At 40.7% G+C, this 20,836-nt stretch overlaps 1 protein-coding gene across 1 annotated transcript; it reads left to right on the forward strand.

The window, feature by feature from the left end:
• The first annotated feature begins 4,660 nt into the window (after positions 1 to 4,660).
• LOC124719820 lies at positions 4,661 to 7,692 on the forward strand. Its single transcript, XM_047245009.1, has 4 exons — positions 4,661 to 5,665; positions 5,871 to 6,100; positions 7,223 to 7,328; positions 7,579 to 7,692. The coding sequence occupies exons 1-4, from the start codon at positions 4,661 to 4,663 to the stop codon at positions 7,690 to 7,692; spliced, it is 1,455 nt and encodes a 484-aa protein (XP_047100965.1).
• Positions 7,693 to 20,836: the final 13,144 nt, after the last annotated feature.

Here is a 20,836-nt window from a genome sequence, read left to right on the forward strand (position 1 = left end):
TTAAGTGTCAGGAAGTCGTTTCTGAAAGTATTTGTATGGAGTGTAGCCATGTATGGAAGTGAAACATGGACGATAACTAGTTTGGACAAGAAGAAAATAGAAGCTTTCGAAATGTGGTGCTACAGAAGAATGCTGAAGATAAGGTGGGTAGATCACGTAACTAATGAGGAGGTATTGAATAGAATTGGGGAGAAGAGAAGTTTGTGGCACAACTTGACTAGAAGAAGGGATCAGTTGGTAGGACATGTTTTGAGGCATCAAGGGATCACAAATTTAGCATTGGAGGGCAGCGTGGAGGTTAAAATTCGTAGAGGAAGACCAAGAGATGAATACACTAAGCAGATTCAGAAGGATGTAGGTTGCAGTAGGTACTGGGAGATGAAGAAGCTTGCACAGGATCGAGTAGCATCAAACCAGTCTCAGGACTGAAGACCACAACAACAATAATGGTCAGAAACATATTGTAAGGTAACAATTGTTTATTCCCAGACTGACATAAATTATTTGAAGGCCCTCATTTCACTCTTTCAGTAAACATTTTATTATTTGTGAAAAGTCATTAACTAAAAAGTTATTCGTAATTAAAGTTTGCACCACCCATAAAATAATATTATTATTTGTACCTTTCAGTATGTTTATAAAATCATAAATGTAGTTATAATTTTCTTGTTCTAGTTTTTCTGAACTGGAAAATAGCTTCGGTTATCAGAGTAATTTGACAACTAAGAAAGGAGGAAAACTACTATCCTGTGGAATTTACAAGAGGTTCAGTAAATTCCTATGGCAGTGTGCATGGTATGAATAAAATAATCCACCCAAATTTATTTATTTCCCAATTGTCTATCCCATAAATGACCTCATTATTACCTGCTTCCTCATAATGTCATTGCCACTAATTTTGATGTTGTTCTCTTTATATAGTATAAGGAATTTAGGTCCTAGTAATTGATACAGTAACATCTCCATGGGATAGTCATGATTAGCTATTTTCATCTTAATGTCTCAATGTAAAAATTCATAGAGTGCACTCATCCATTCCACGTTTCAATGTCAAAGTAACTAATATGAGCAGATCTTACTGTTAAAGTCACTCAGTGTGATTATTTCATGAACTTGGTAGTAAAATCTGGCTGTAGTCGTCCATGTAACTATTCTGTGTTAAGGTGTTAGTAAAGCTCCAGTGACTGAGTTCTTTCAAGTGATATTTTCTGAAGATTTACATTTTGGTAGACTTGAATATGTTTACAGTTCATCCAATGTAGTAGCTCACTTTGTTTATTTGAACTATAAAAATAATTGATAGCAGAAGTTAATCTTCTTCATTATGTGTTTTGGCACTAAGAAATTTCAAGTAATGTCAAGTTTAAATCATTGCTTTCATGTCAATCATTGAAATATTAGATTACATCTCCCACTAATTTCAGAGAGTGAGACTTCAAAAGTTTAGAATTACCAAAGTATACCAGCAATATAACCAAGTCAGTAATGTTACATAGTTTGTTTAGATTTTCACTGAGCAACTGGAGAGTCCGCAATGATGAAGAAAAGCTTCCTAATGATGCACTAAACATAAAATGTGGCTACTGATACAACTAAGTAGAGAGGAATGCACATATAAAAAAAGCATTTTGTAAGCAGCTTCCTTTCCAACTGGAAAAACAGGTTGCCCAAAACTGCAATACTAAATGCTATACTGTACAGTGTGCTCATTGATACCAGAAGTGCCGGCCAGTGTTGCCGTGTGGTTAAAGGCGCTTCAGTCTGGAACCGCGTGACCGCTACGGTCGCAGGTTCGAATCCTGCCTCGGGCATGGATGTGTGTGATGTCCTTAGGTTAGTTAGGTTTAATTAGTTCTAAGTTCTAGGCGACTCATGACCTCAGAAGTTAAGTCGCATAGTGCTCAGAACCATTTGAACCATTTGATACCAGAAGTGTTTGTTTCTATTTCAGGAAGTGAACAAATCATACGAGGAAAGAGTCAATTTTGTAAATATTTCTATTCTTCATAAAAGACATGCCTGTAAGAGTTACTGTTAAGTCAATTAAAAGTTCATCAGGCTGTAGCAGTCACTGCCAAATGTAGATGTTGTCGTGCAGTGGAGGAATGTTGGACTTGGATGAAAACTGTCATGATGCGCCATATTAAAACTCAGCCAAGATTTTCAAGTGCTTTATTATTTGCAGCTACAGTATCGTGTTCCTCTCGGTCTGTGTCACAGGATCCCACAAAGTTGAGGATACTACTCGGCTGTCTGCAAAACAGCTTGGCACAGAATGGCTACCTCAGTGACAGGTGCAACATACTGTGGTGTGCCGGCCTCATACGGCCGCGGTGTTATGATAACGTCAGGATGCATCGGCAGCCGACTCAGTCGCCCTCATCCCTGCTGCCTCACTGTTGCTCGCTGGGAGCTGCAGGGTGGCCCACTGCATGCTTCTTCACCATTGTGGTTAAGGTCGCGATGACAACAAGCGCCGTGACCCGACAGTCAAATCTGCAGATCTCGCCTCAGGATGCCTCCAGCGTGTGTTGGGAGCCAACGAGACTGCCCGCGGTAGTGAGCTGTACAGTGGCCCGCCACTGGCTGGCTACGGACCCCGCACTGGCCTCAGGGGATTAAACCAGTGACTGACTGTGGACTGAAACGCTGGCGCCCCATCTGCTGCTGTGTGTAGCTGGTGGTGTGACATGCCCCGCCATACAGGAGAGCTGCCACACTTGAATGACTCTCGTTAGAAAACTGGCACCTATTTAAGTGTGGCTGTGCGCCTCTGTTTTCCTGACCCGCCTGAGTCACGTACTCATAACATCTAGGTTGGGCAAGTGGGTCACTTCTGCCTGTAACATACGCCATGCAAACTGCTGCGTTTACTCTTTTCAGCGGTTCGAGACCCCTGTGGCCTCCACTCTACTTCACAATTGTATCTTACTGTCAACAGGCCCGCGACTGGCTGTAACTTGTGCACTCAGAAATATTGCACCGAATCTAACTTTTTCCTATCTTAAACAATGATGCCACTACTTTTTCCCCCATTCAGAAAGACCCGGTCCCTGGGTCAACTTCTAATTACTCTTAAGCTTGTTTAGGTTGGCATGCACTTATGACATTTACTACTACTATCAGAAAACTTATATGTGTTCTAGTGATCTTAAAACACATGCCATGAGACAAAACGTAAAAATTCCTTACTGGATGACCACTCCACTTAATGTCCAATCAACCCCTTACCTACCCGTCTTAGGCTCTCGTTATCCAATCCACTGGGATTTGGACTACTGACGGTTCCCTCTTGGAATTGGCTCCCCACCTAATCAGAATGGAAACAACAAAGCTAAGGCTGTGATGGCACTTGGCACAGAGGTGCTCAAAACAAACTTGCCATTACCTTTCCCTATATTGACCGACATGCTGCACAAGCTCTTCGGCTGATATGTACCCCTCTTGCTCTGAAATGAACTGGTTTACGGATCTCAACAGACCTGACTGCAGAGTTTGATCTAACAAGGTCAGATTCTGTCCAGGCAACAACTATAAAGTTGCTTCTAGCCAGTACAGCTGGGGCTGTGTAACATTCAATTATGTGACTCCTGAAATTGACGCTGGCAAATGGAAGGTTGGTCCTATTATGCTACACGCAGTTCCATTGATTAAAATTCCGCTCTCCTCAAGCTCTGTAAGTTTCACTTCTGCAAATAGTCCCTGCTCAAAACAACTTGCTACTACTATCAAGCCGGCCACGGTGGCCGTGCGGTTCTAGGCACTGCAGTCCGGAACCACGGGACTGCTACGGTCGCAGGTTCGAATCCTGCCTCGGGCATGGATGTGTGTGATGTCCTTAGGTTAGTTAGGTTTAAGTAGTTCTAAGTTATAGGGGAGTGATGACCTCAGATGTTAAGTCCCATAGTGCTCAGAGACATTTGAAGCATTTGAACTACTATCAAATTTTCATAGGTGGAGAAGATCCAATTCATCCCAACCCATTGCAAGTTCAATTGTGGCTCCATGATGTCTCTTGGACACTCTATTTCTTTCCTCCTGGCTAAAAATAACTTGTCATCTCGGCGTACCGGCTCTTAACAGCAATACCTCCTCAGTTTTTACTTCTACAAACTTGCTCATCGCCCCACTTTTCAGTGACTTGAGAACAGGAATCGCCATCACCCTTCGTCCCTCTTCAAAAAGACTGCTGTCCCCAGCAGGCTCACAATACTCTAAAACACATATAACTAATGAAATACTGCCACAGCTAGTATAAACAATTAATCAGCATCATCCATTTCAAGTAGGAAAAGCAACAGAAACAAGAAACCTGTGGTACAACAGGATTTTTGGTATCCAGCCATAATGAAAACTCCAAGATAACTGTTATAACCTTTAATCACTGATAAATTGCGTGGACAAACAAACGTAGAAACAATAACGGGTTACATGCTACTAACTCTGAATCTGTCATTAGACTGCCGTGCCGTGACATACGGCCGGCGCCGTTCATAGCTAGGTGGCGCTCCCGCCCTCAGCCGAGTTGCAGAGCGCCTCTATCGCCGTTTTCGCGTACTGACGTAGCGGCACTGTTAAATGTCGTGGCACTGTCACAACAATAACAGTGTTAGACGAAAGGAGAAATACCATCGGTGCTCACTGCCCTGTTCTAAAAATTATGACTCTAAATGTGCAGTGCCTCAAGAACAAATATTGTGAACTTGAAATAGCAGTAAGTAACACCCAACCTGATGTCTTGTGTATTACTGAACATTGGTGTAAGGACCAAGAAATATGTAGTATTCATATTAATCCATTTAAACTGGCAAATCATTATAGTAGGAAAATTGCAAAAGGTGGTGTAGTCAGTATTTACCTTAGACAAGAGTTAGAATTTAAAAAGAGATGTGAAGCAGAGAACTTAAGTATTGAAAAGTTTTTTGAAACAGGTGCTGTCCAGCTATATGGCCTGATGAAAAAAGTCATAGTCATAACAGTGTATAGGTCACCATGTGGAAACAAGGAAGTCTTTTTTGATAAATTAGAATTGTTACTAAATACTATTTATAAAAAAGAAACTGTGATTATTCTTTGTGGTGATTTCAATATTAATCTTCTAGTTGAAAGTCAACAAAAAAGGCAATTTTTGGACATATTAAAGAGTTTCAGCATGTCACCACACATAAACAATTCAACTAGAATAACAAACACCTCCAATAGCCTCATAGATAACATTTTCTCAAATATGTCAGCAACTGACATAGAGGTAACAAACATAGATTTAGGATTGTGTGACCACAATGCTCTCACAACTGAAATCCCTTTAAGGTCAAAGGAAGATAAAGGTGTAAGTAATATTTACAAAAGAAACTTCTCTGTGGTCAGCTGTCATCAGTTCATAAGTATCTTAAAAAATGAAAATTGGTTAGATGTCATGAAACAGCCAAGTACAGATGAGGCGTATAGTGTATTTGCATCGATTTATATGATGAACTTTGAGATGTGTTTTCCAAAGAAACTGACCAGAATCAAGTCTACTGGACACATAAAGTCAAGTTCTTGGATGACTCTTGGCATTAAGAAATCATGCGAAAACATGAAAAAACTGAATTCAGAGTTGAGGGAGTGTACAGATACTGATTTTATAGAATATGTAAAGAGGTATAGGAAAATATACCGCAGAGTAATTGCAAATGCAAAGTTATTAAGTAATAATATGGAAATAAAACAGTCCAGAAATAAAACTAAAATAGCATGGGAAATTGTGAGAAAAGAAACCGGGGTGCTATCAAAGAGAAGGAAATTATTCTAAAAGATGAGGACAATAAAATGTTAGATAAATATGTCATGCCTAATTATATAAATAATTACTTTTTAAATGTCCCCAGACATTAAGCAAGAATTTTGGGGAGCAGATTAAGTTGGAAGCACCCAAGGCAGCCAGCAGTATGATGGCAGTTCCAACAAACAAAAAGGAAGTTTTGAAAGTGATTAAAAGTCTCAAGTTCAAGATGTCAGCTGGAGTAGATGAGGTGCCAATAATATTAGTAAAGAAAACAGCTAATCAGATAGCGAAACCATTGGCGCACATAGCAATCTTGTCAATGGCTGAGGGCGTGTTTCCACAAAAACTGAAAATTTCTAAAGTCATTCCCCTGTTGAAAAAGGGCGATAAACTAAAAATAGAAAACTACAGACCTGTCTCACTCTTCCCAACTTTCTCTAAAGTTTTAGAGATACTAACGAAATATAGAGTCACACATTATCTTAATATGCACAATCTGATAAACAGTAATCAGCATGGATTTCAAGCTGGGAGAAGTACTGAAACAGCTGTACTAGAATACACAAAAGAAATAATCACTAAATTGGAAGAGGGAAATAGTGTAGTTGGGATAAATCTAGATTTGTCAAAAGCCTTTGACACTGTTGACCACAGCATACTTTTGAAAAAGCTTGAAGCTATAAGTATCAGAGGACCGGTAAACAAGTGGTTTGAGTCTTATCTAGAAAAGAGGATGCAGGTGGTTGAAATTACAGCGATAAATTAAACTAAGATCAGATCCAAGGGAGGTCACAGTAGGAGTACCCCAAGGAAGTGTATTAGGCCCCTTGCTGTTCCTCATTTACATTAATGATATTCAGGTGTAAAAGACAAAAGCTAGAATCATGTTATTTGCTGATGATACTAGTTTAATAGTTAGTGATATGAAGCAGTCATTGCACAGTACTGTGGACCATATCCTACAAGATATACAAAAATGGTTTAGTGCTAACAGGCTAACACTGAATGCAAAAAAAAAACTAATTATGTGCAATATGGAAAAATAAGTGATCAGGACGACCTAAATCCCACCATGGAGGGCAAACAACTTGAAAGAGTAGAGTGTGCAAAATTCCTGGGTATGCACATTGATGAGAAGATTAATTGGAAGGACCATGTGGTGAGCTTAGCACTAAAACTAAATTCAGCATGTTTTGTGCTTAGAATAATTTCAAGAGTTTGTAGTAATGACCGTACCAGATTAGTATAGTTTGGCTATTTTCAGTCAATTGCATCCTATGGAATAGTAGGAAAAACAAATTGTTGTCTAAATGGGATTTTCAAATTACAGAAACGTGCTATTCGGATAATGACCCACAGCCCACCTCAAACACATTGTAGGCCCCTTTTTAAAGCATTGAAAATTTTAACAATTCCGTCATTATACATTCTGAAATGTCTGTTGGTGATCAAAAGAAATCAGGACAAAATGAAAACCAATACAGACTTCCATAATTACGATACACGGCAATGTAAAGATCTCCACATACAAGCTGTAACAAGGACCCGAAGCCAGAAACATGTATGTAATCAAGGCATCAAACTTTTTAATGCACTACCAAAACATATCAAAGAGCTGGAAAACGAGGATAAATTTAAAACTGTTATAAAGAACCACATGCTTGACAAATGTTATTACAGCATAAGTGAATATCTCTGCACAACTGTATAACAATATATGTTTAAGTTAATGTGACAAATGAAATTACATCAGTGCATAAGAAATTATGTTATAAAAACACTTATTAGTTGTATATTGTATTAAACATAAGATAGATTTATATGAATTCAGCACAGATACAAATTTTGTAGTTGTAGTTGTTAAAATGCACCCTAACAAATCCTATATCACAAATGTGATCAATGGGATAATAATAGATAAATAAATAAATAAATAAAATACAATAGCTAATTAATCTTTGCAAACCCAATGATGCATAACAAGAAAACAAAAAACTAAAAAACTCTACTATTTTCTGGATCACAAAGCATATGGTACTTCATGCTGTACTCTATCTCCCTGGTTTTCTCTGCGCTTAAAACTTCTCTTCACTATCTCTTTCTTCCTCTTTCCTTCCTGTGGCATGCTGAGAATCACATCCGGACAATTCTTAAATGGCTGTAACCTCCCAATGTGTACTATTGTTGTTCTAGTTGGCAGCTAAAGCTTAAAATTAATGGGGAATGTGGTTTCAATTACTTGGTATGGCCCTTGATACCTCGTGACCTGGATAGTATTACCCATTGCCCTACTCTATACTGCTGTAAACTTACTTTCTGCTTCGCTGGGTCTTCCTGCCTTTCCAAAGCCTTCATATTCGCCTTTTGTACCCATTTCCAAACATCCAAATTGTCCTCGCGAATTGATGCACAGATTTATCGGTCTTTCCTTTCTGTAGCTTCAGTAAATCAAACAGTGATGGCATTTTTCGCCCGTATACTAATTCAAACGGAGACAAACTGGTATTGGTGCGTCTTTTTGCATTGTATGCACATACAATATGCTTCAAATACTCGTCCCACTGACGGTGGTGAGAAACCACATAAAAACTCAGCATCTTCCCGATTGTTCTGTGTACCCATTCTGTCCTTCCATTCGCCTGTGGATGCAATGCGCTTGTCCTCAACTCTTTACATTCAACAATTTACACAGTCCCTTCATTAAATCCGACATGTATTTGGTCCCTTGGTCAGTAATTATTGTCTCAGGTACACCAAACTCCAAAATCCAGTTGTTTATTAACCTTGCGCGACCATTGCTGCCTGTTGATTTGGCATAGCCACCATCTCCACATAACTCCAAAATGGTCTATTATTGTCAGAATGAGTCTGTTCCCTGATGGTCTTCGAATGAAAGGTCCTAAGACATCAATTCCCAACACAGAAAATGGACATGTCGTTTCTGGCAATCATTGTAGCTGTATTTGTTTCCGAATCAAATTTGCTCTCTGCTCACATGGTATACAATTCTTGACGTACTGATCCACATCTACTTTCCTACATCTCCAGCAATACCTCTCCGCCACACTCCTATTCATTACTGCACCCACCATGACTAGATAAAATGTGATCATGTGCTTCCATTAAAACCTCATCTCTCAGCTTCACTAGGACTACTAGCCTTAGCCCTAACTTCGTTTCCCTGCACAGAAGACCGTTGTACATATTAAATTGTGTCTGTGTCCGATGCAATTTACAATTGTTGTCCATGTCCTGTAATTCTTGCCATACTGGTAGTTCATAACCTATGACTTCTTCTTTTGCCACCTTTCTACTCAGTGCATTCGCATTACCATGCTTCTTCCCAGGCTTGTGCACCATCTCGTAGTCGAATTCACTAAGCCTCACAGCCCACCTGGCGAGTCTAGTGGACAGATCCTTCAACCCCAACAACCACTTAATGCAGCATGATCTGTCACTACCCGAAATCTTCACCTGTATAAATAACATTTAAAATATGTGATTCCATAGATTATGCTAAGCATTTCCCACTCTGTTGTTGAGTAATTCCTCTCTGCTGCATTCAGCTGCCTAGACGCATAAGCTACAGGATGTTCTTCCCCATCACTTTCCTGACTAAGAACACGCCCTAATGTTTGATTCGATGCATCGCACGTTAGGAAAAATTCCTTTCAAAATCTGGAAACACAAGAACCAGACTTGATGTTAACACTTCTTCAGTTCGTCAAACGCATTCTGGCACTCTTCTGTCCACTCAAATTTCACACACTTCCATAACAACCGCGTCAATGGCTGTGCTAAATCTCGAAAACCCTCCACGGAATTCCGATATAAATTGCAAATTCCGACGAATGATTGCACTTCCTTAACTGTTTTTGGCTCCCGAAAATACCTTACAGCCTGTATCAACCTTGGATCTCTTCGCACTCTGTCCTTACTGATAATATGACCTAAATATTCCACTTCTTCCAATGCGAAATTACACTTCTCCAGGCTCAACGTCAAACGAGCTGCTCTTAACCTCATAAAGACTTCCCTTAACCGCTGTCTATGCTGCTCCATACTGCTTGAAAACTCTATAATATCATCCAAATAGATAAGACACTGCTGTGGTTTCAAACCCCTCAACATACTGTCTAGCAACCTCTGAAACATTTCCGGAGCGTTTTTCAAAACGAATGACTTTGTGATGTACTGGTAATGGCCTTCAGGAGTAGAGAAAGGATTATCTTCAGGGGCCACCTCCAACGGATGATAATCACTTGTCAAATCCATCGTAGAAAAGTACTGGCACTGTCCTAAGTGTTCCAAAGTCTCCGATATGTTTGGAATGGCGTATGCGTCCGTTACTGTCCTATTATTTAGGTATCGGTAGTCACAACAGAACCTGTATTTCTTAGTTACATCCATAGATTTTTTAGGCACAACGACAATGCCCGCACCCCAGCAAATATTACTATGCTCTATAATACCGTGCGCAAACTGCTGATCAATAAAATCCTCCACAATCGGCAATATATTCCATGGTATTCTGTGTGGTTTACACTAAACAGATGCTTCGTTCCCTGTTAGTATCCTATGTTGAGCTAATGGAGTTGCTGGTAATTGCCTCGATGGAAAAACAATTCCTTAAATTCCCACAACCATTCTTCCATATGATCTTTTTCTCCTCCTTTCAAATGCTTAATTTTGTCACACAATGCAGTTCTATCGGCAGTTAGTGATTGATCGCTATACCCACCACTCGGACACCAGTCTTCATCATCTGGTACATCCAAATTCACTACTAAAACTCGTTCTCCCAATTCGCGTCTACAACGCTAAAATTATCCCTATTCATGGGGACTACTCGCCCGTCGTTTCCCTCATGTACAAGTACAATACTACGTTTCACAAAACAAAGTAATGTATCCAAAACTTCATTATCCTCCAATGGTTTAATAACACATACCGTACCCACGGGTAGATTTGACTCTACACTTACCCAAAGCGACCTCCCGGTGCCACTAGACACACACTCATACGAATCAAGCATTAATGCTAATGTTCCTATGCGAAAGTCAACTGTCACTGACCCCAAAGGTGTGACCTCCTTATCCCCCACTCCACGCAACCTATATCGTGGTGGGTCCAACTTCCTTCATCCCATTAAACTCTTAGTAGCCACTGACACTTGCGCCCCTGTGTCCAATAAAATCTTAATCTTTTTAGTTCCTATGGATCCTAACACTGAACATTCCACCTCTGCATACTTATTTGTAGTATTGAGATTAAATGGGAGCTCCCTTAGGCTGGTCTTGTGCCCCCTCTCCCGTTTAACGATTGTCCACCTCTACTAACTCTACTCCTCCATCCTTCACGCTGCTGATTTCCACCCCTTCCTCTGTTCCTTGGTAACTGGCTACATTGCCTCTGCACATGTCCCGTACGACCACACTTATAACATTTTATACCTGCTGTAAACACTGTTTGTCTATCACTTACCCCATTGCCACGTCTATTTCCTCATATTGGATTGCCAGCAGAATGGCCAAATATAAATCTTTCGGAGTCCCTTCACGCACTTTCCATGACTTATGCGCCGGTAATACCCCCAAAAATATATCAAGTGCCATGTCCTCAGCCTCCTGTAACAGTACACCATTCGCTTCATCGCTCTGACCCAACTCGTAAGTATACTCGTTAATTTCTCTTATTCTGTCTGCAAATTTCTCTACCATCTCCCCATGTCTCGTCTTCATTGTAGTCAATCTCTCCCTGAAGTACCGAGCGCTATTCTGTTTCTTGTACATCTGTTAAATCCTCTCCTTCAACTGCTTAAACTGTCCCTGCCTTCCTTAAAGCCTGAGAACACCTTACATACGTTTCACTTCACCCGTTAATCTAATCTTGGCTAATGTAATAATTGTTCATCAGACCAACCATTCATCACAGCTGAAATCTCCAAGTCCTCCACAAATTAACACACTTGCTCAGATGCCTTGCCAGAAAACGGAATAATCAAGCAGGTGGATCAATGTCCTGCTGTGGCACCCTTGGCAACAACGACTGATCAGATGTGGCTTCCAGCTCACTGTACAGACAACGCCTACTATTCTGACACCAATTCTAGCTGTCGCTGCCAGATGTAGAAGTTGGCATGTGGTGGACGAATGTTGGATGTGGATGGAAACTGTCAGGATGCACTGTATTAAAACTTGGCCGAGACCTTCAAATGTTCTATTATTCCCAGCTACCGTGCTGCGTTCCTCTCGGTCTGTGTCCCAGGGTCCCGCAATGCTGAGGATACCACTTTGCTATTTTCCAAACAACTTGGTAGGGAATGGCTACCTCAGCAATTCGTGCAACGTACTGTGGTGTGCTGGCCTCATACGGCTGCGGCGTTATGACGAGGTCAGGATGTGTCGGCAGTGGACTCAGCGGCCCTCATCCCCATTGTCTCAGTGCTGCTCACTGGGAGCCTCAGGGCAGCCCGCTGTGTGTTCTTCACTGTTGTGGTTAAGATCACAGTGACAACAAGCGCCCACCATCTGACAGCCAAATCTGTGGCCCTCACCTCACGATGCCTCCAGCATGTGTTGGGAGCTGACATTGCCCACGGTAGTGAGCTGTAGAGTGGCCCACCGCTGGCGGGCCGCGGACCCCGCGTTGGCCTCAGAGGGTCAAACCAGCGAACTGCCGTGGACTGGAAACTGGCGCCCCATCTGCTGCTGCGTGTAGCTGGTGGTGTGACATGCCCTGCTGTCCAGGAGAGCTGCCACACTTGAATGACTCTCGTTACAAAACTGCCACCTATTTATATGCGCCTGTGCACCTGTTTTGCTGACGTGCCGCTCTGTGTTACATACTCGTAACGCCTAGGTTGGGCAAGTGGGCCCCTTGTGCCTGTAACTTGCGCCATGCAAACCGCTGTGTTTACTCTTTTCAGCGGTTCGAGGCCTCTGTGGCCTCCACTCTACTTCACAACCACTGCTAAGCATATCTTACTGTCAACAGGGTGATTTCCCTAAATCACTCCAGGCAAATGCTGGGATGGTTTCTCTGAAAGGGCACAGCCGACTTCCTTCCCCATCCTTCTCTAGTCCGATGAGACCGATGACCTCGCTGTCTGGTCTCCTTCCCCAAACAACCCCCAACTGTCAACAGGCCTGCACCTGGGTGTAACTTGTGCACTCAGAAATATTGCACCGACTCTATCTTTTGCCTATCTTAAACGGTGGAGCCGCTACAAGGCAAATTTAGGAAGACTAAAATTAGGAGTGGGGGCTAAATACATATACAAATTATTAATATGCACACTTTACAATGTAATTATGGAACGGTTCATGTACTAATGCAATGAACTTGTTGAGGTGATGAATCCATAAACAATTAACACATCCCAAGTACAGGCAATCTTGGTCAAATAGTGTTGTATTGCTGAAGGCCAAATAGAATAAATAAAAAAAGTACAGAAAATCAGTCACTGCATTTATGTAATTCTCTGGATTAAAATTGTCTTGACAGATGAATAATACGGAATTCAGTTTGTGTTAATCACCAAATTTTTAATTAGTTCTAGGACAAGCATAATAGTTCATGGATCAAACATAATTCCCTCACATTGACGAAGTGCTAGCACACTCTAATAATAGTATTTCCTTGGGTTAGTGCTCACAGTAACAGGACACTGTTGTTGTAAAGACAACAGTAACAGTTGCGCCAGATCTATATCCACTAAGGTACTATCCAGCGTAAATATTTCATGATAGGTACCTCAGACAAGAAGCTACAAAAAGAACTCTGGCTTAAATAGCTATGAAATTATGTAGGAAGAACCTCATGTCAAGACACAATACAAGAAAACATAAAAAAGATATTACCTTTCACAGTTATGTTTCATCTTCTGTATACCCTCAAGATTATTACAATATGTCTAGTAAGATAAATGATCACAGTACCATATCTTCAGACAAACAAACATTTATGAATAGATGCAAGCGGTACAACAGCCTGCCAAAGTATTTGAAGAGCAGTAACCTAAATTTGTTTTAAGTAATGTTACAACATACTGGTAGTGAATAAGTAACATGGATTATGAACTTCTCAGTACTGTATGGCATAGACCAAAATAAAAGAACCGTGATTTTACAAATGAGAGACAACAGAATCCAAAAACTGAGTCCTACAGTGCAACAAATGGCAACAATTTCACCCCTATTGCAGTAAACTATACATTAAATCATTATGTGAGATTCAGATATCACTATGAGTAGCTGACACTTACAATGAAAAACAAATAACGTGGATTATATGTACACATGTAGAACTGACAAAAATTGTTTGTGTAGACGTTTTGAAATTCCACTTGTGAAATGTGAACAACAATAATATAGGGTCGTTGGCGAACCTAGAAAGTGGAAGAAAGGAAATTGATCAGGTGAGAGAGAGAGAGAGAGAGAGAGTGTGTGTGTGTGTGTGTAGATAATGAGCTCGCAGAAGAGAGGCATGGTGTGGAAGTAGGAAGGGTAGCAGTGTAGAGTTGGCAGTAGATGCTAGTGCTGCCTGTGGGAGCATGCTGGGACATAGTAGAGACAGGATAGTGAGCCACTACTTGCAGCATTTGGAGGCTATGCTGGGGCTGTGGGGGAGTGGAGTAAGCAGAGAAGGGAAAAGGATTTTTCCAGTGCACCAGTGGGGTAGAAGGTTGTGTAGGGCTGGAGTGGGAGTAGGGAAGGGGACAGGGAACGTTGAGATGAGAGGGATGGGGTGGGTGGAAAGAATCAAGTCAGTGAAGCAGTCATTGAATTCAAGCATATCATGCTGGGTGGCATGCTCACCAACTACGTGTTCCAGCAGTCTCTTGGCCAGTTTGGTGGTGGCCATTCATGCGGACACACAACTTGTTAGTGGTCATGTCCATGTAGAATGCCAGAAATTGGTTGCAGATAACTTGGTAGACCACATGACTGTTTATACATTTGTCCCTGCCTTTGATGGGATGAGAGCACTGGCAGGTTTAAAAATTTTGCTCCCGAGGCACACCATACTATATGCGCTCCCCCCCCCCCCCCCCTCCCCCAAAAAAACATGTTTTAAATAAAACTGTTACCCGATCATTTCACAATTGCCATTTTGCGTGGGAGCGCTGTGAGCTGTTTCCGTACTCTGCTATTTGTTGTTCTGAAGGACGCGTCAGCAGTCTAGTCACGCTCAATCAAAATGTAATATGGTTCCTGATCTGTACTTGGTGTATAGCAGCGGATAAAACAAACTTGAAACTGCATTCTGTGAACACATTCTTCTGTCGAAAGACAGCAGAAATGAACACAAGGAAAATTAACTTTTCTTTTATGGACTAAAAATTGAACAGAGCGTCTAGGAGACAACGGATTTTTGCTATACATTCTCTTTTAATATGTTCTTTTACACGAAACCGTTTCAAATGAAAATAAAAAGTTTCGTTACGGTCTATAAGTTGAAGCGAACGTGTCATACATTGGAAATTAATACGTACTTTTACAGAGATTCGTTCAAAATTAAAATGTCTTTTTACGATCTAATAACTTGAATGTGTAGCAGATTAAAAAAACACGTTTGGTGTTAATACGTGAATCTATAGGAAAACGTAAGAAATGAAAATGAAATAGCCGGGCGCTGTGGCCGAGCGGTTCTAGGCGCTTCAGTCCGGAACCGTACTGCTGCTACGGTCGCAGGTTCGAATCCTGTCTCGGGCGTAGATGTGTGTAATGCCCCTAGGTTAGTTACATTTAAGTAGTTCTAAGTCTAGCAGACTGACGACCTCAGATGTTAAGTCCCATAGTGCTTAGAGCCATTTGAACCATTTGGAAATGAAATAGATATTTCGGTGCTCGAAGTAATAACTAAATACAGAAGAACAAACACAGAACTAGGTTTGCTATTACATAATTTTACAGACTAGTGTGGAAAAATCAATTTTTTTATGATCTAATAGTTCATCTATAAAGCATTAGGATCTGTGCAGCTAGATGCTGCATAATAAGTGTACACAATACGTTGAATCCATGTAAGGGCTGAACAGTTTTGTACTGCAGCTACTGCTCTCACCACAGCTCTTTCTAACGGTATTAGCAAAGCTTCTACGTATTTATCGACAGAACTGAACTAAGTTATTTATTAACACTTTTTCATCTGAGCGTACTCTCTGATAACGTATATTTCCGTGACAACTATACATTTAAGCAGATGCCAAGAATACGCTTCAGTTGTAGGCTAATATACTACAGTATCAGCATGACTTGACTGCAGAGCGCCGTGCGGCCTGGATCATTTGGGTATTGTTTCGTATAGTCGGCCGCCTTCAGTCATGTCTGTACGTAAACAAGGTTTAGTGCCGCGTTCTACCATCGGCAATTGTAAAATAAACATGTAAAACGTAGTTTATAAATCCAATGAATGTTCTCTAATTTATAATAAAAATCACACTACAATCTTAACTTTTTAAAACTAACATGAATAAATAAACCAACACACCGTCAGCAAAGTTTGCGTCTGACTTTGACGGCGGACAACTCGTTGATCATATTTTCATAGTTCACACGGTTATCAATTAGGAGGTCGGCTTCGATGTGAATAATGGCCAAGGTGTCCCATCTCTCGTCAGAAAACGTAGAATATACGTACGATTTCAGTCTTTTAAGAGCGTTCTGGTGAACAACTTGTAAGGGCCATTTATAGAAGTATTCTAAGGGCAATGTCAACATTCGGAAACATGCACTGTAACCTCTCTTTTCGTAAAAATTTATTCATTTCAACTGGTATATCACTAATCTCAGAAGATTTCAAAAGTTCCGCAAAATGTACAGATTCACTTGGGAAGGGAGGCTCTAAACCTGTGTCAAATGACGCTTGGAGTTTTGATGCACATTCAGCAAAGTCGTCAGGTGAACTTTTCTTAAGGTTACTGACAACTGTGAAGGAGTCCAACAGTGCTTTATAGCTTCCCTTCCTCCTCACTAATTCGGCGTACAAGTTGTCGAGTACTGAGAGAAATATTTCGACTCTAAATTTTTCTCTTCCAGTCAGAAAAACTTCTTCAGAGTCCGCTTCTTCGTCATCATGAAGTTTGCGTTTTCGTGATCTTTTATAGGTGAATTCATAGTCTATATCATTCACAATCTTCATGGATTTATTTTGATAATAGTCGAACATGCCACGAATAGATGCAATAAATCCTACAAGAGATTCATATAGTTCATGCACTATTTTAATATCAATATTTAGAAGTTGCCATTTCAGATTTACACTATTGTATCTATGGGGTATGTCCTTCTAAAAAAGTGGTTCAAATGGCTCTGAGCACTATGGGACTTAACATCTGAGGTCATCAGTCCCCTAGAACTTGGAACTACGTAAACCTAACTGACTTAGGGACATCACACACATCCATGCCCGAGGCAGGATTCGAACCTGCGACTGTAGCAGTCGCGTGGTTCCGGATTGAAGCGCCTAGAACCGCTCGGCCACCGCGGCCAGCTATGTCCTTTCAAACTGTCATCACGAATACTGTTTTTAGTGTGCTGAGTTGATTCAATCAGGCTAAAGCCTCATTTCGCACAAGGGCTTTTTCAGACGTATTATTGGCAATGTGTGAGGGCATTGATAACGCCTTCCCAGTGTTCATATAGTCTTACACACGCTTCCTCTCTTACTGACTAACGTGTTTTTGATTAACTTTTTACCGTTTTGCTTCCTGGTTTCATGATAGAAAGAAGTTTACCCCAGAGCTGTGTACAAGCAGAGAAAAAAAATTATGAAGGTTCTGCACTACATTGAAAAATGAAGATGCTTCCCGACAACAGCTTGCACCACTAATGCCGACTAAATTCAAAGAATGTTCTGCACAAGGCACATAGTGCGGTTTCGGATTTCGTTCTTTAATGTGCGCCAGCAAACCAGTGTAGGTTCCTGACATATTGCTTGCGTTGTCATATGACTGCCCTCTACAGTTAGTAATATCAATGGAATTTGTAGACAGGACTTTTAGTACGGTCTCAGCTAAGTTTTCGGATTTGTCCTGGGTTTGGTAAAAACAGAAGGGAACGTTCAACAGCTTCACCATTCTCATTCACATATCTTGATATGAAAGATAATTGATCAATGTGTGAAAAGTCCGCAGTAGAATCTACTGTTATAAGGAAATATTTGACCTGTTTATTTCACTTATCATAATTCTTTTTATTCGTTCAGAAGAGAGCTCTATTATTTCACCACGGATTGTTGAAGGAAGATAAATTCTTTGTCCCTGCCCTGGATTACCAACATTGTTCAATGTGCTCTGTGAGAAAAGGATCAAACTCGACTATAAGTTCAAGAGACATCATAAATTGATTGCTATGTAATGAATGAAATCTTTCAAAGTGTTCACGGAGAGGAAGTCCACGACTTGTTAATTTCTTCGCTACTGCAAACACCCGTTTCAACACACTGTGCCAGTGCATTTTTTCTGTTTTGACATATGACTCGAAATGGTTAACTATTGTTCCACATGACTTTTTTCTTGTTAAGAGTGACGACACAGAATTTTTGTGTTCAAGTGATTTCTGATAATAAGATAAAATATTAGCAATATTTTTCCAACCTGCAATACCAGTAGAAGCAATTGCAGCCTTACCTCCGCAGAATTTACACGGAGCTACAGGAGTATACTAGAAAATCACGCAAAGTTGATTCACCATTTAAAAGTTTATGGTAAAATACGTTTTTGTTCAAATATCTGGTTTTATCGCCTATTGATCTTCTTGAATTAGAAAAATCACCATTACGATTTTGATTAATGCCACGTTGTAAGAGAATGTTGACTGTTGATTCATTGACACACCATTCTGCAGGATCATCACTACAAGGTGTCCGCCTCTGGCAGCTGAGTGGTGAGCACGACGGAATGTCATACCTAATGGCCCGGGTTCGATTCCCGGCTGCATCAGACATTTTCTCTGCTCAGGCACTGGATATAGTGTTGTCCTAATCATCATCATTTCATCCCCATCTACACGCAAGTCGCTGACGTGGTGTCAACTCGAAGGACTTGTACCAGGCGAACGGTTTACCCGACAAGAGGCCCTAGCCGCATGGCATTTACATTTACATCACTAACGAGGTTATTTCTTTCTGTAATGTCTCACTCGACACTTAGTTTTTCAAGAAACTCGAAATCAGGAACAATTTGCTTTTCTTCACATTTAACTTTTGTTTCGTCTGTATTTACTTCTTTTACAACAGCTGCAGTGCCAGAATTATCATCCGTACTAGTTGAACTTGAAGTCGAATCAGCAACATTTTTTCCGAAAAATATATCTACTCTGCCAAGCGTTTTTAGACCAATGGCTTCTCGTTCTCGCCTTTCCTTCGATAATTTCCGAAATTCCACCCGACTTAAATGAAATGGCTCTGAGCACTTTTGGACTTAACTGCTGAGGTCATCAGTCCCCTAGAACTTAGAACTACTTAAACCTAACTAACCTAAGGACATCACACACATCCATGCCCGAGGCAGGATTCGAACCTGCGACCGTAGCGGTCCCGCGGTTCCAGACTGTAGCGCCTAGAACCGCTCGGCCACCACAGCCCGCCCACCCCACTTAAATTTGCACTCTTGCTTTTTTCACTGTTATTCATGTTAAGGCACTTGCAAAATTGTCAACCAACCGCACGGCCACACCGGCCCGCTATACGAAATCCTTTTGTGTAAATAACTCCATTTGTGTTATTTGTTGTATCAAACTAATGTGAAACAACATTGTGACCATTATGATAAAATGTGACCCATGTGAAATGAAACCTGTAAAAACTGTGTGTGTGGACACTGTGGACGTAAAGTAGGAAATGTTAATGACAAAAATGAACTAATACGTACACTTTGTGTCATAAAGATTTCGGGGGGCATTGTATTGTCCGTAGTAGAAATATTACAAAAACTTGAAAGTGGTACTTCAAAAAAACGTTTAATATTGGATTATACGTGAACATTAACCGCTCAGGCAGTGTGTAATGTTCTCTCATATGTATTATTATTATTATCATATAAAATTCTGTGCATCATTTTCGAGTGCAAAGAATAAAAAAGATGCCCTCCGACAATAACGGGCCACGTAGATGGAAAAAGAACCATCTTTTGTCATCTTTTATCCGTTATCACTCTCTCTCTCTCTCTTGTCTTCGATGCGAGTAGCTGGACATCTTGGTGAGTGCTGTTGCGTGTAAGCAGTATTCTACTTGTAAGCAGGTAATATATTAGTTCCATGCTGTTATTCAGTTTTAATTGTAAGAAGTGAGGCCTATCTAATGTCCGCTTCCTTTGAATATCAGTAATTCAAGTGATTTTCAGCGCAACAATTGCAGCCACAGCCGCCATTACGTGTAAATTTTAATTTATGAAATTAGTGGAAACGAATTATTCGCCCGCTTCAATTGATGATGATGATGCCAGTGATTACAAGACAATAAACAAGGCCACGGGACTGAAGGGTTTCCTGCAAGACGAAGATTTCCTCTTCTGGTTAAATTTTTTTAATACAGTCATGCCTCACTGTGACATTCTCTTTAATCAACTGCAGCAGAGGAATATTGATGCAGTGAAAACTGGTGAATATGTTTCGCACTTTGCAGATTCTGTCCAGCAAGTTAGGGCCTCACTTGAAACTGACGATCTCTGGGAACAGGTAGAACCAACTGCAAAACGGGGACGTTTCACAGAATCAAGAATAGTGTGTGCACGAAACGTTTGCAACCTCATCACAACTCAGATCAGAGAACGATTCAGTTTCAATGATCACTTATCGATTGCACAGCTGTTTGATCCATCGTTGTTTGCAAAACATCAAACTATTTTTCCGGAAAAAGAGTTTAAAATAGCTGTTAATTTGTTCAATTTACAGTCTTCTGATCTACGTCATGAGCTGAACGTGTTGTACAGCCGAAAAGATTTTATGAAGGCGTCAGGTGCTTTGACCTTGTTGAACTGTCTTTACGATAACAATCTGGCTAAAGCTTTTCCTGAAAGTGTAAAACTTCTGCAAATAATAGTAACATTCCCTATGACGACCGGCG

The sequence above is a fragment of the Schistocerca piceifrons genome, chromosome 11 (assembly GCF_021461385.2).
Source record: "Schistocerca piceifrons isolate TAMUIC-IGC-003096 chromosome 11, iqSchPice1.1, whole genome shotgun sequence".
NCBI classification, from domain to species: domain Eukaryota; kingdom Metazoa; phylum Arthropoda; class Insecta; order Orthoptera; family Acrididae; genus Schistocerca; species Schistocerca piceifrons.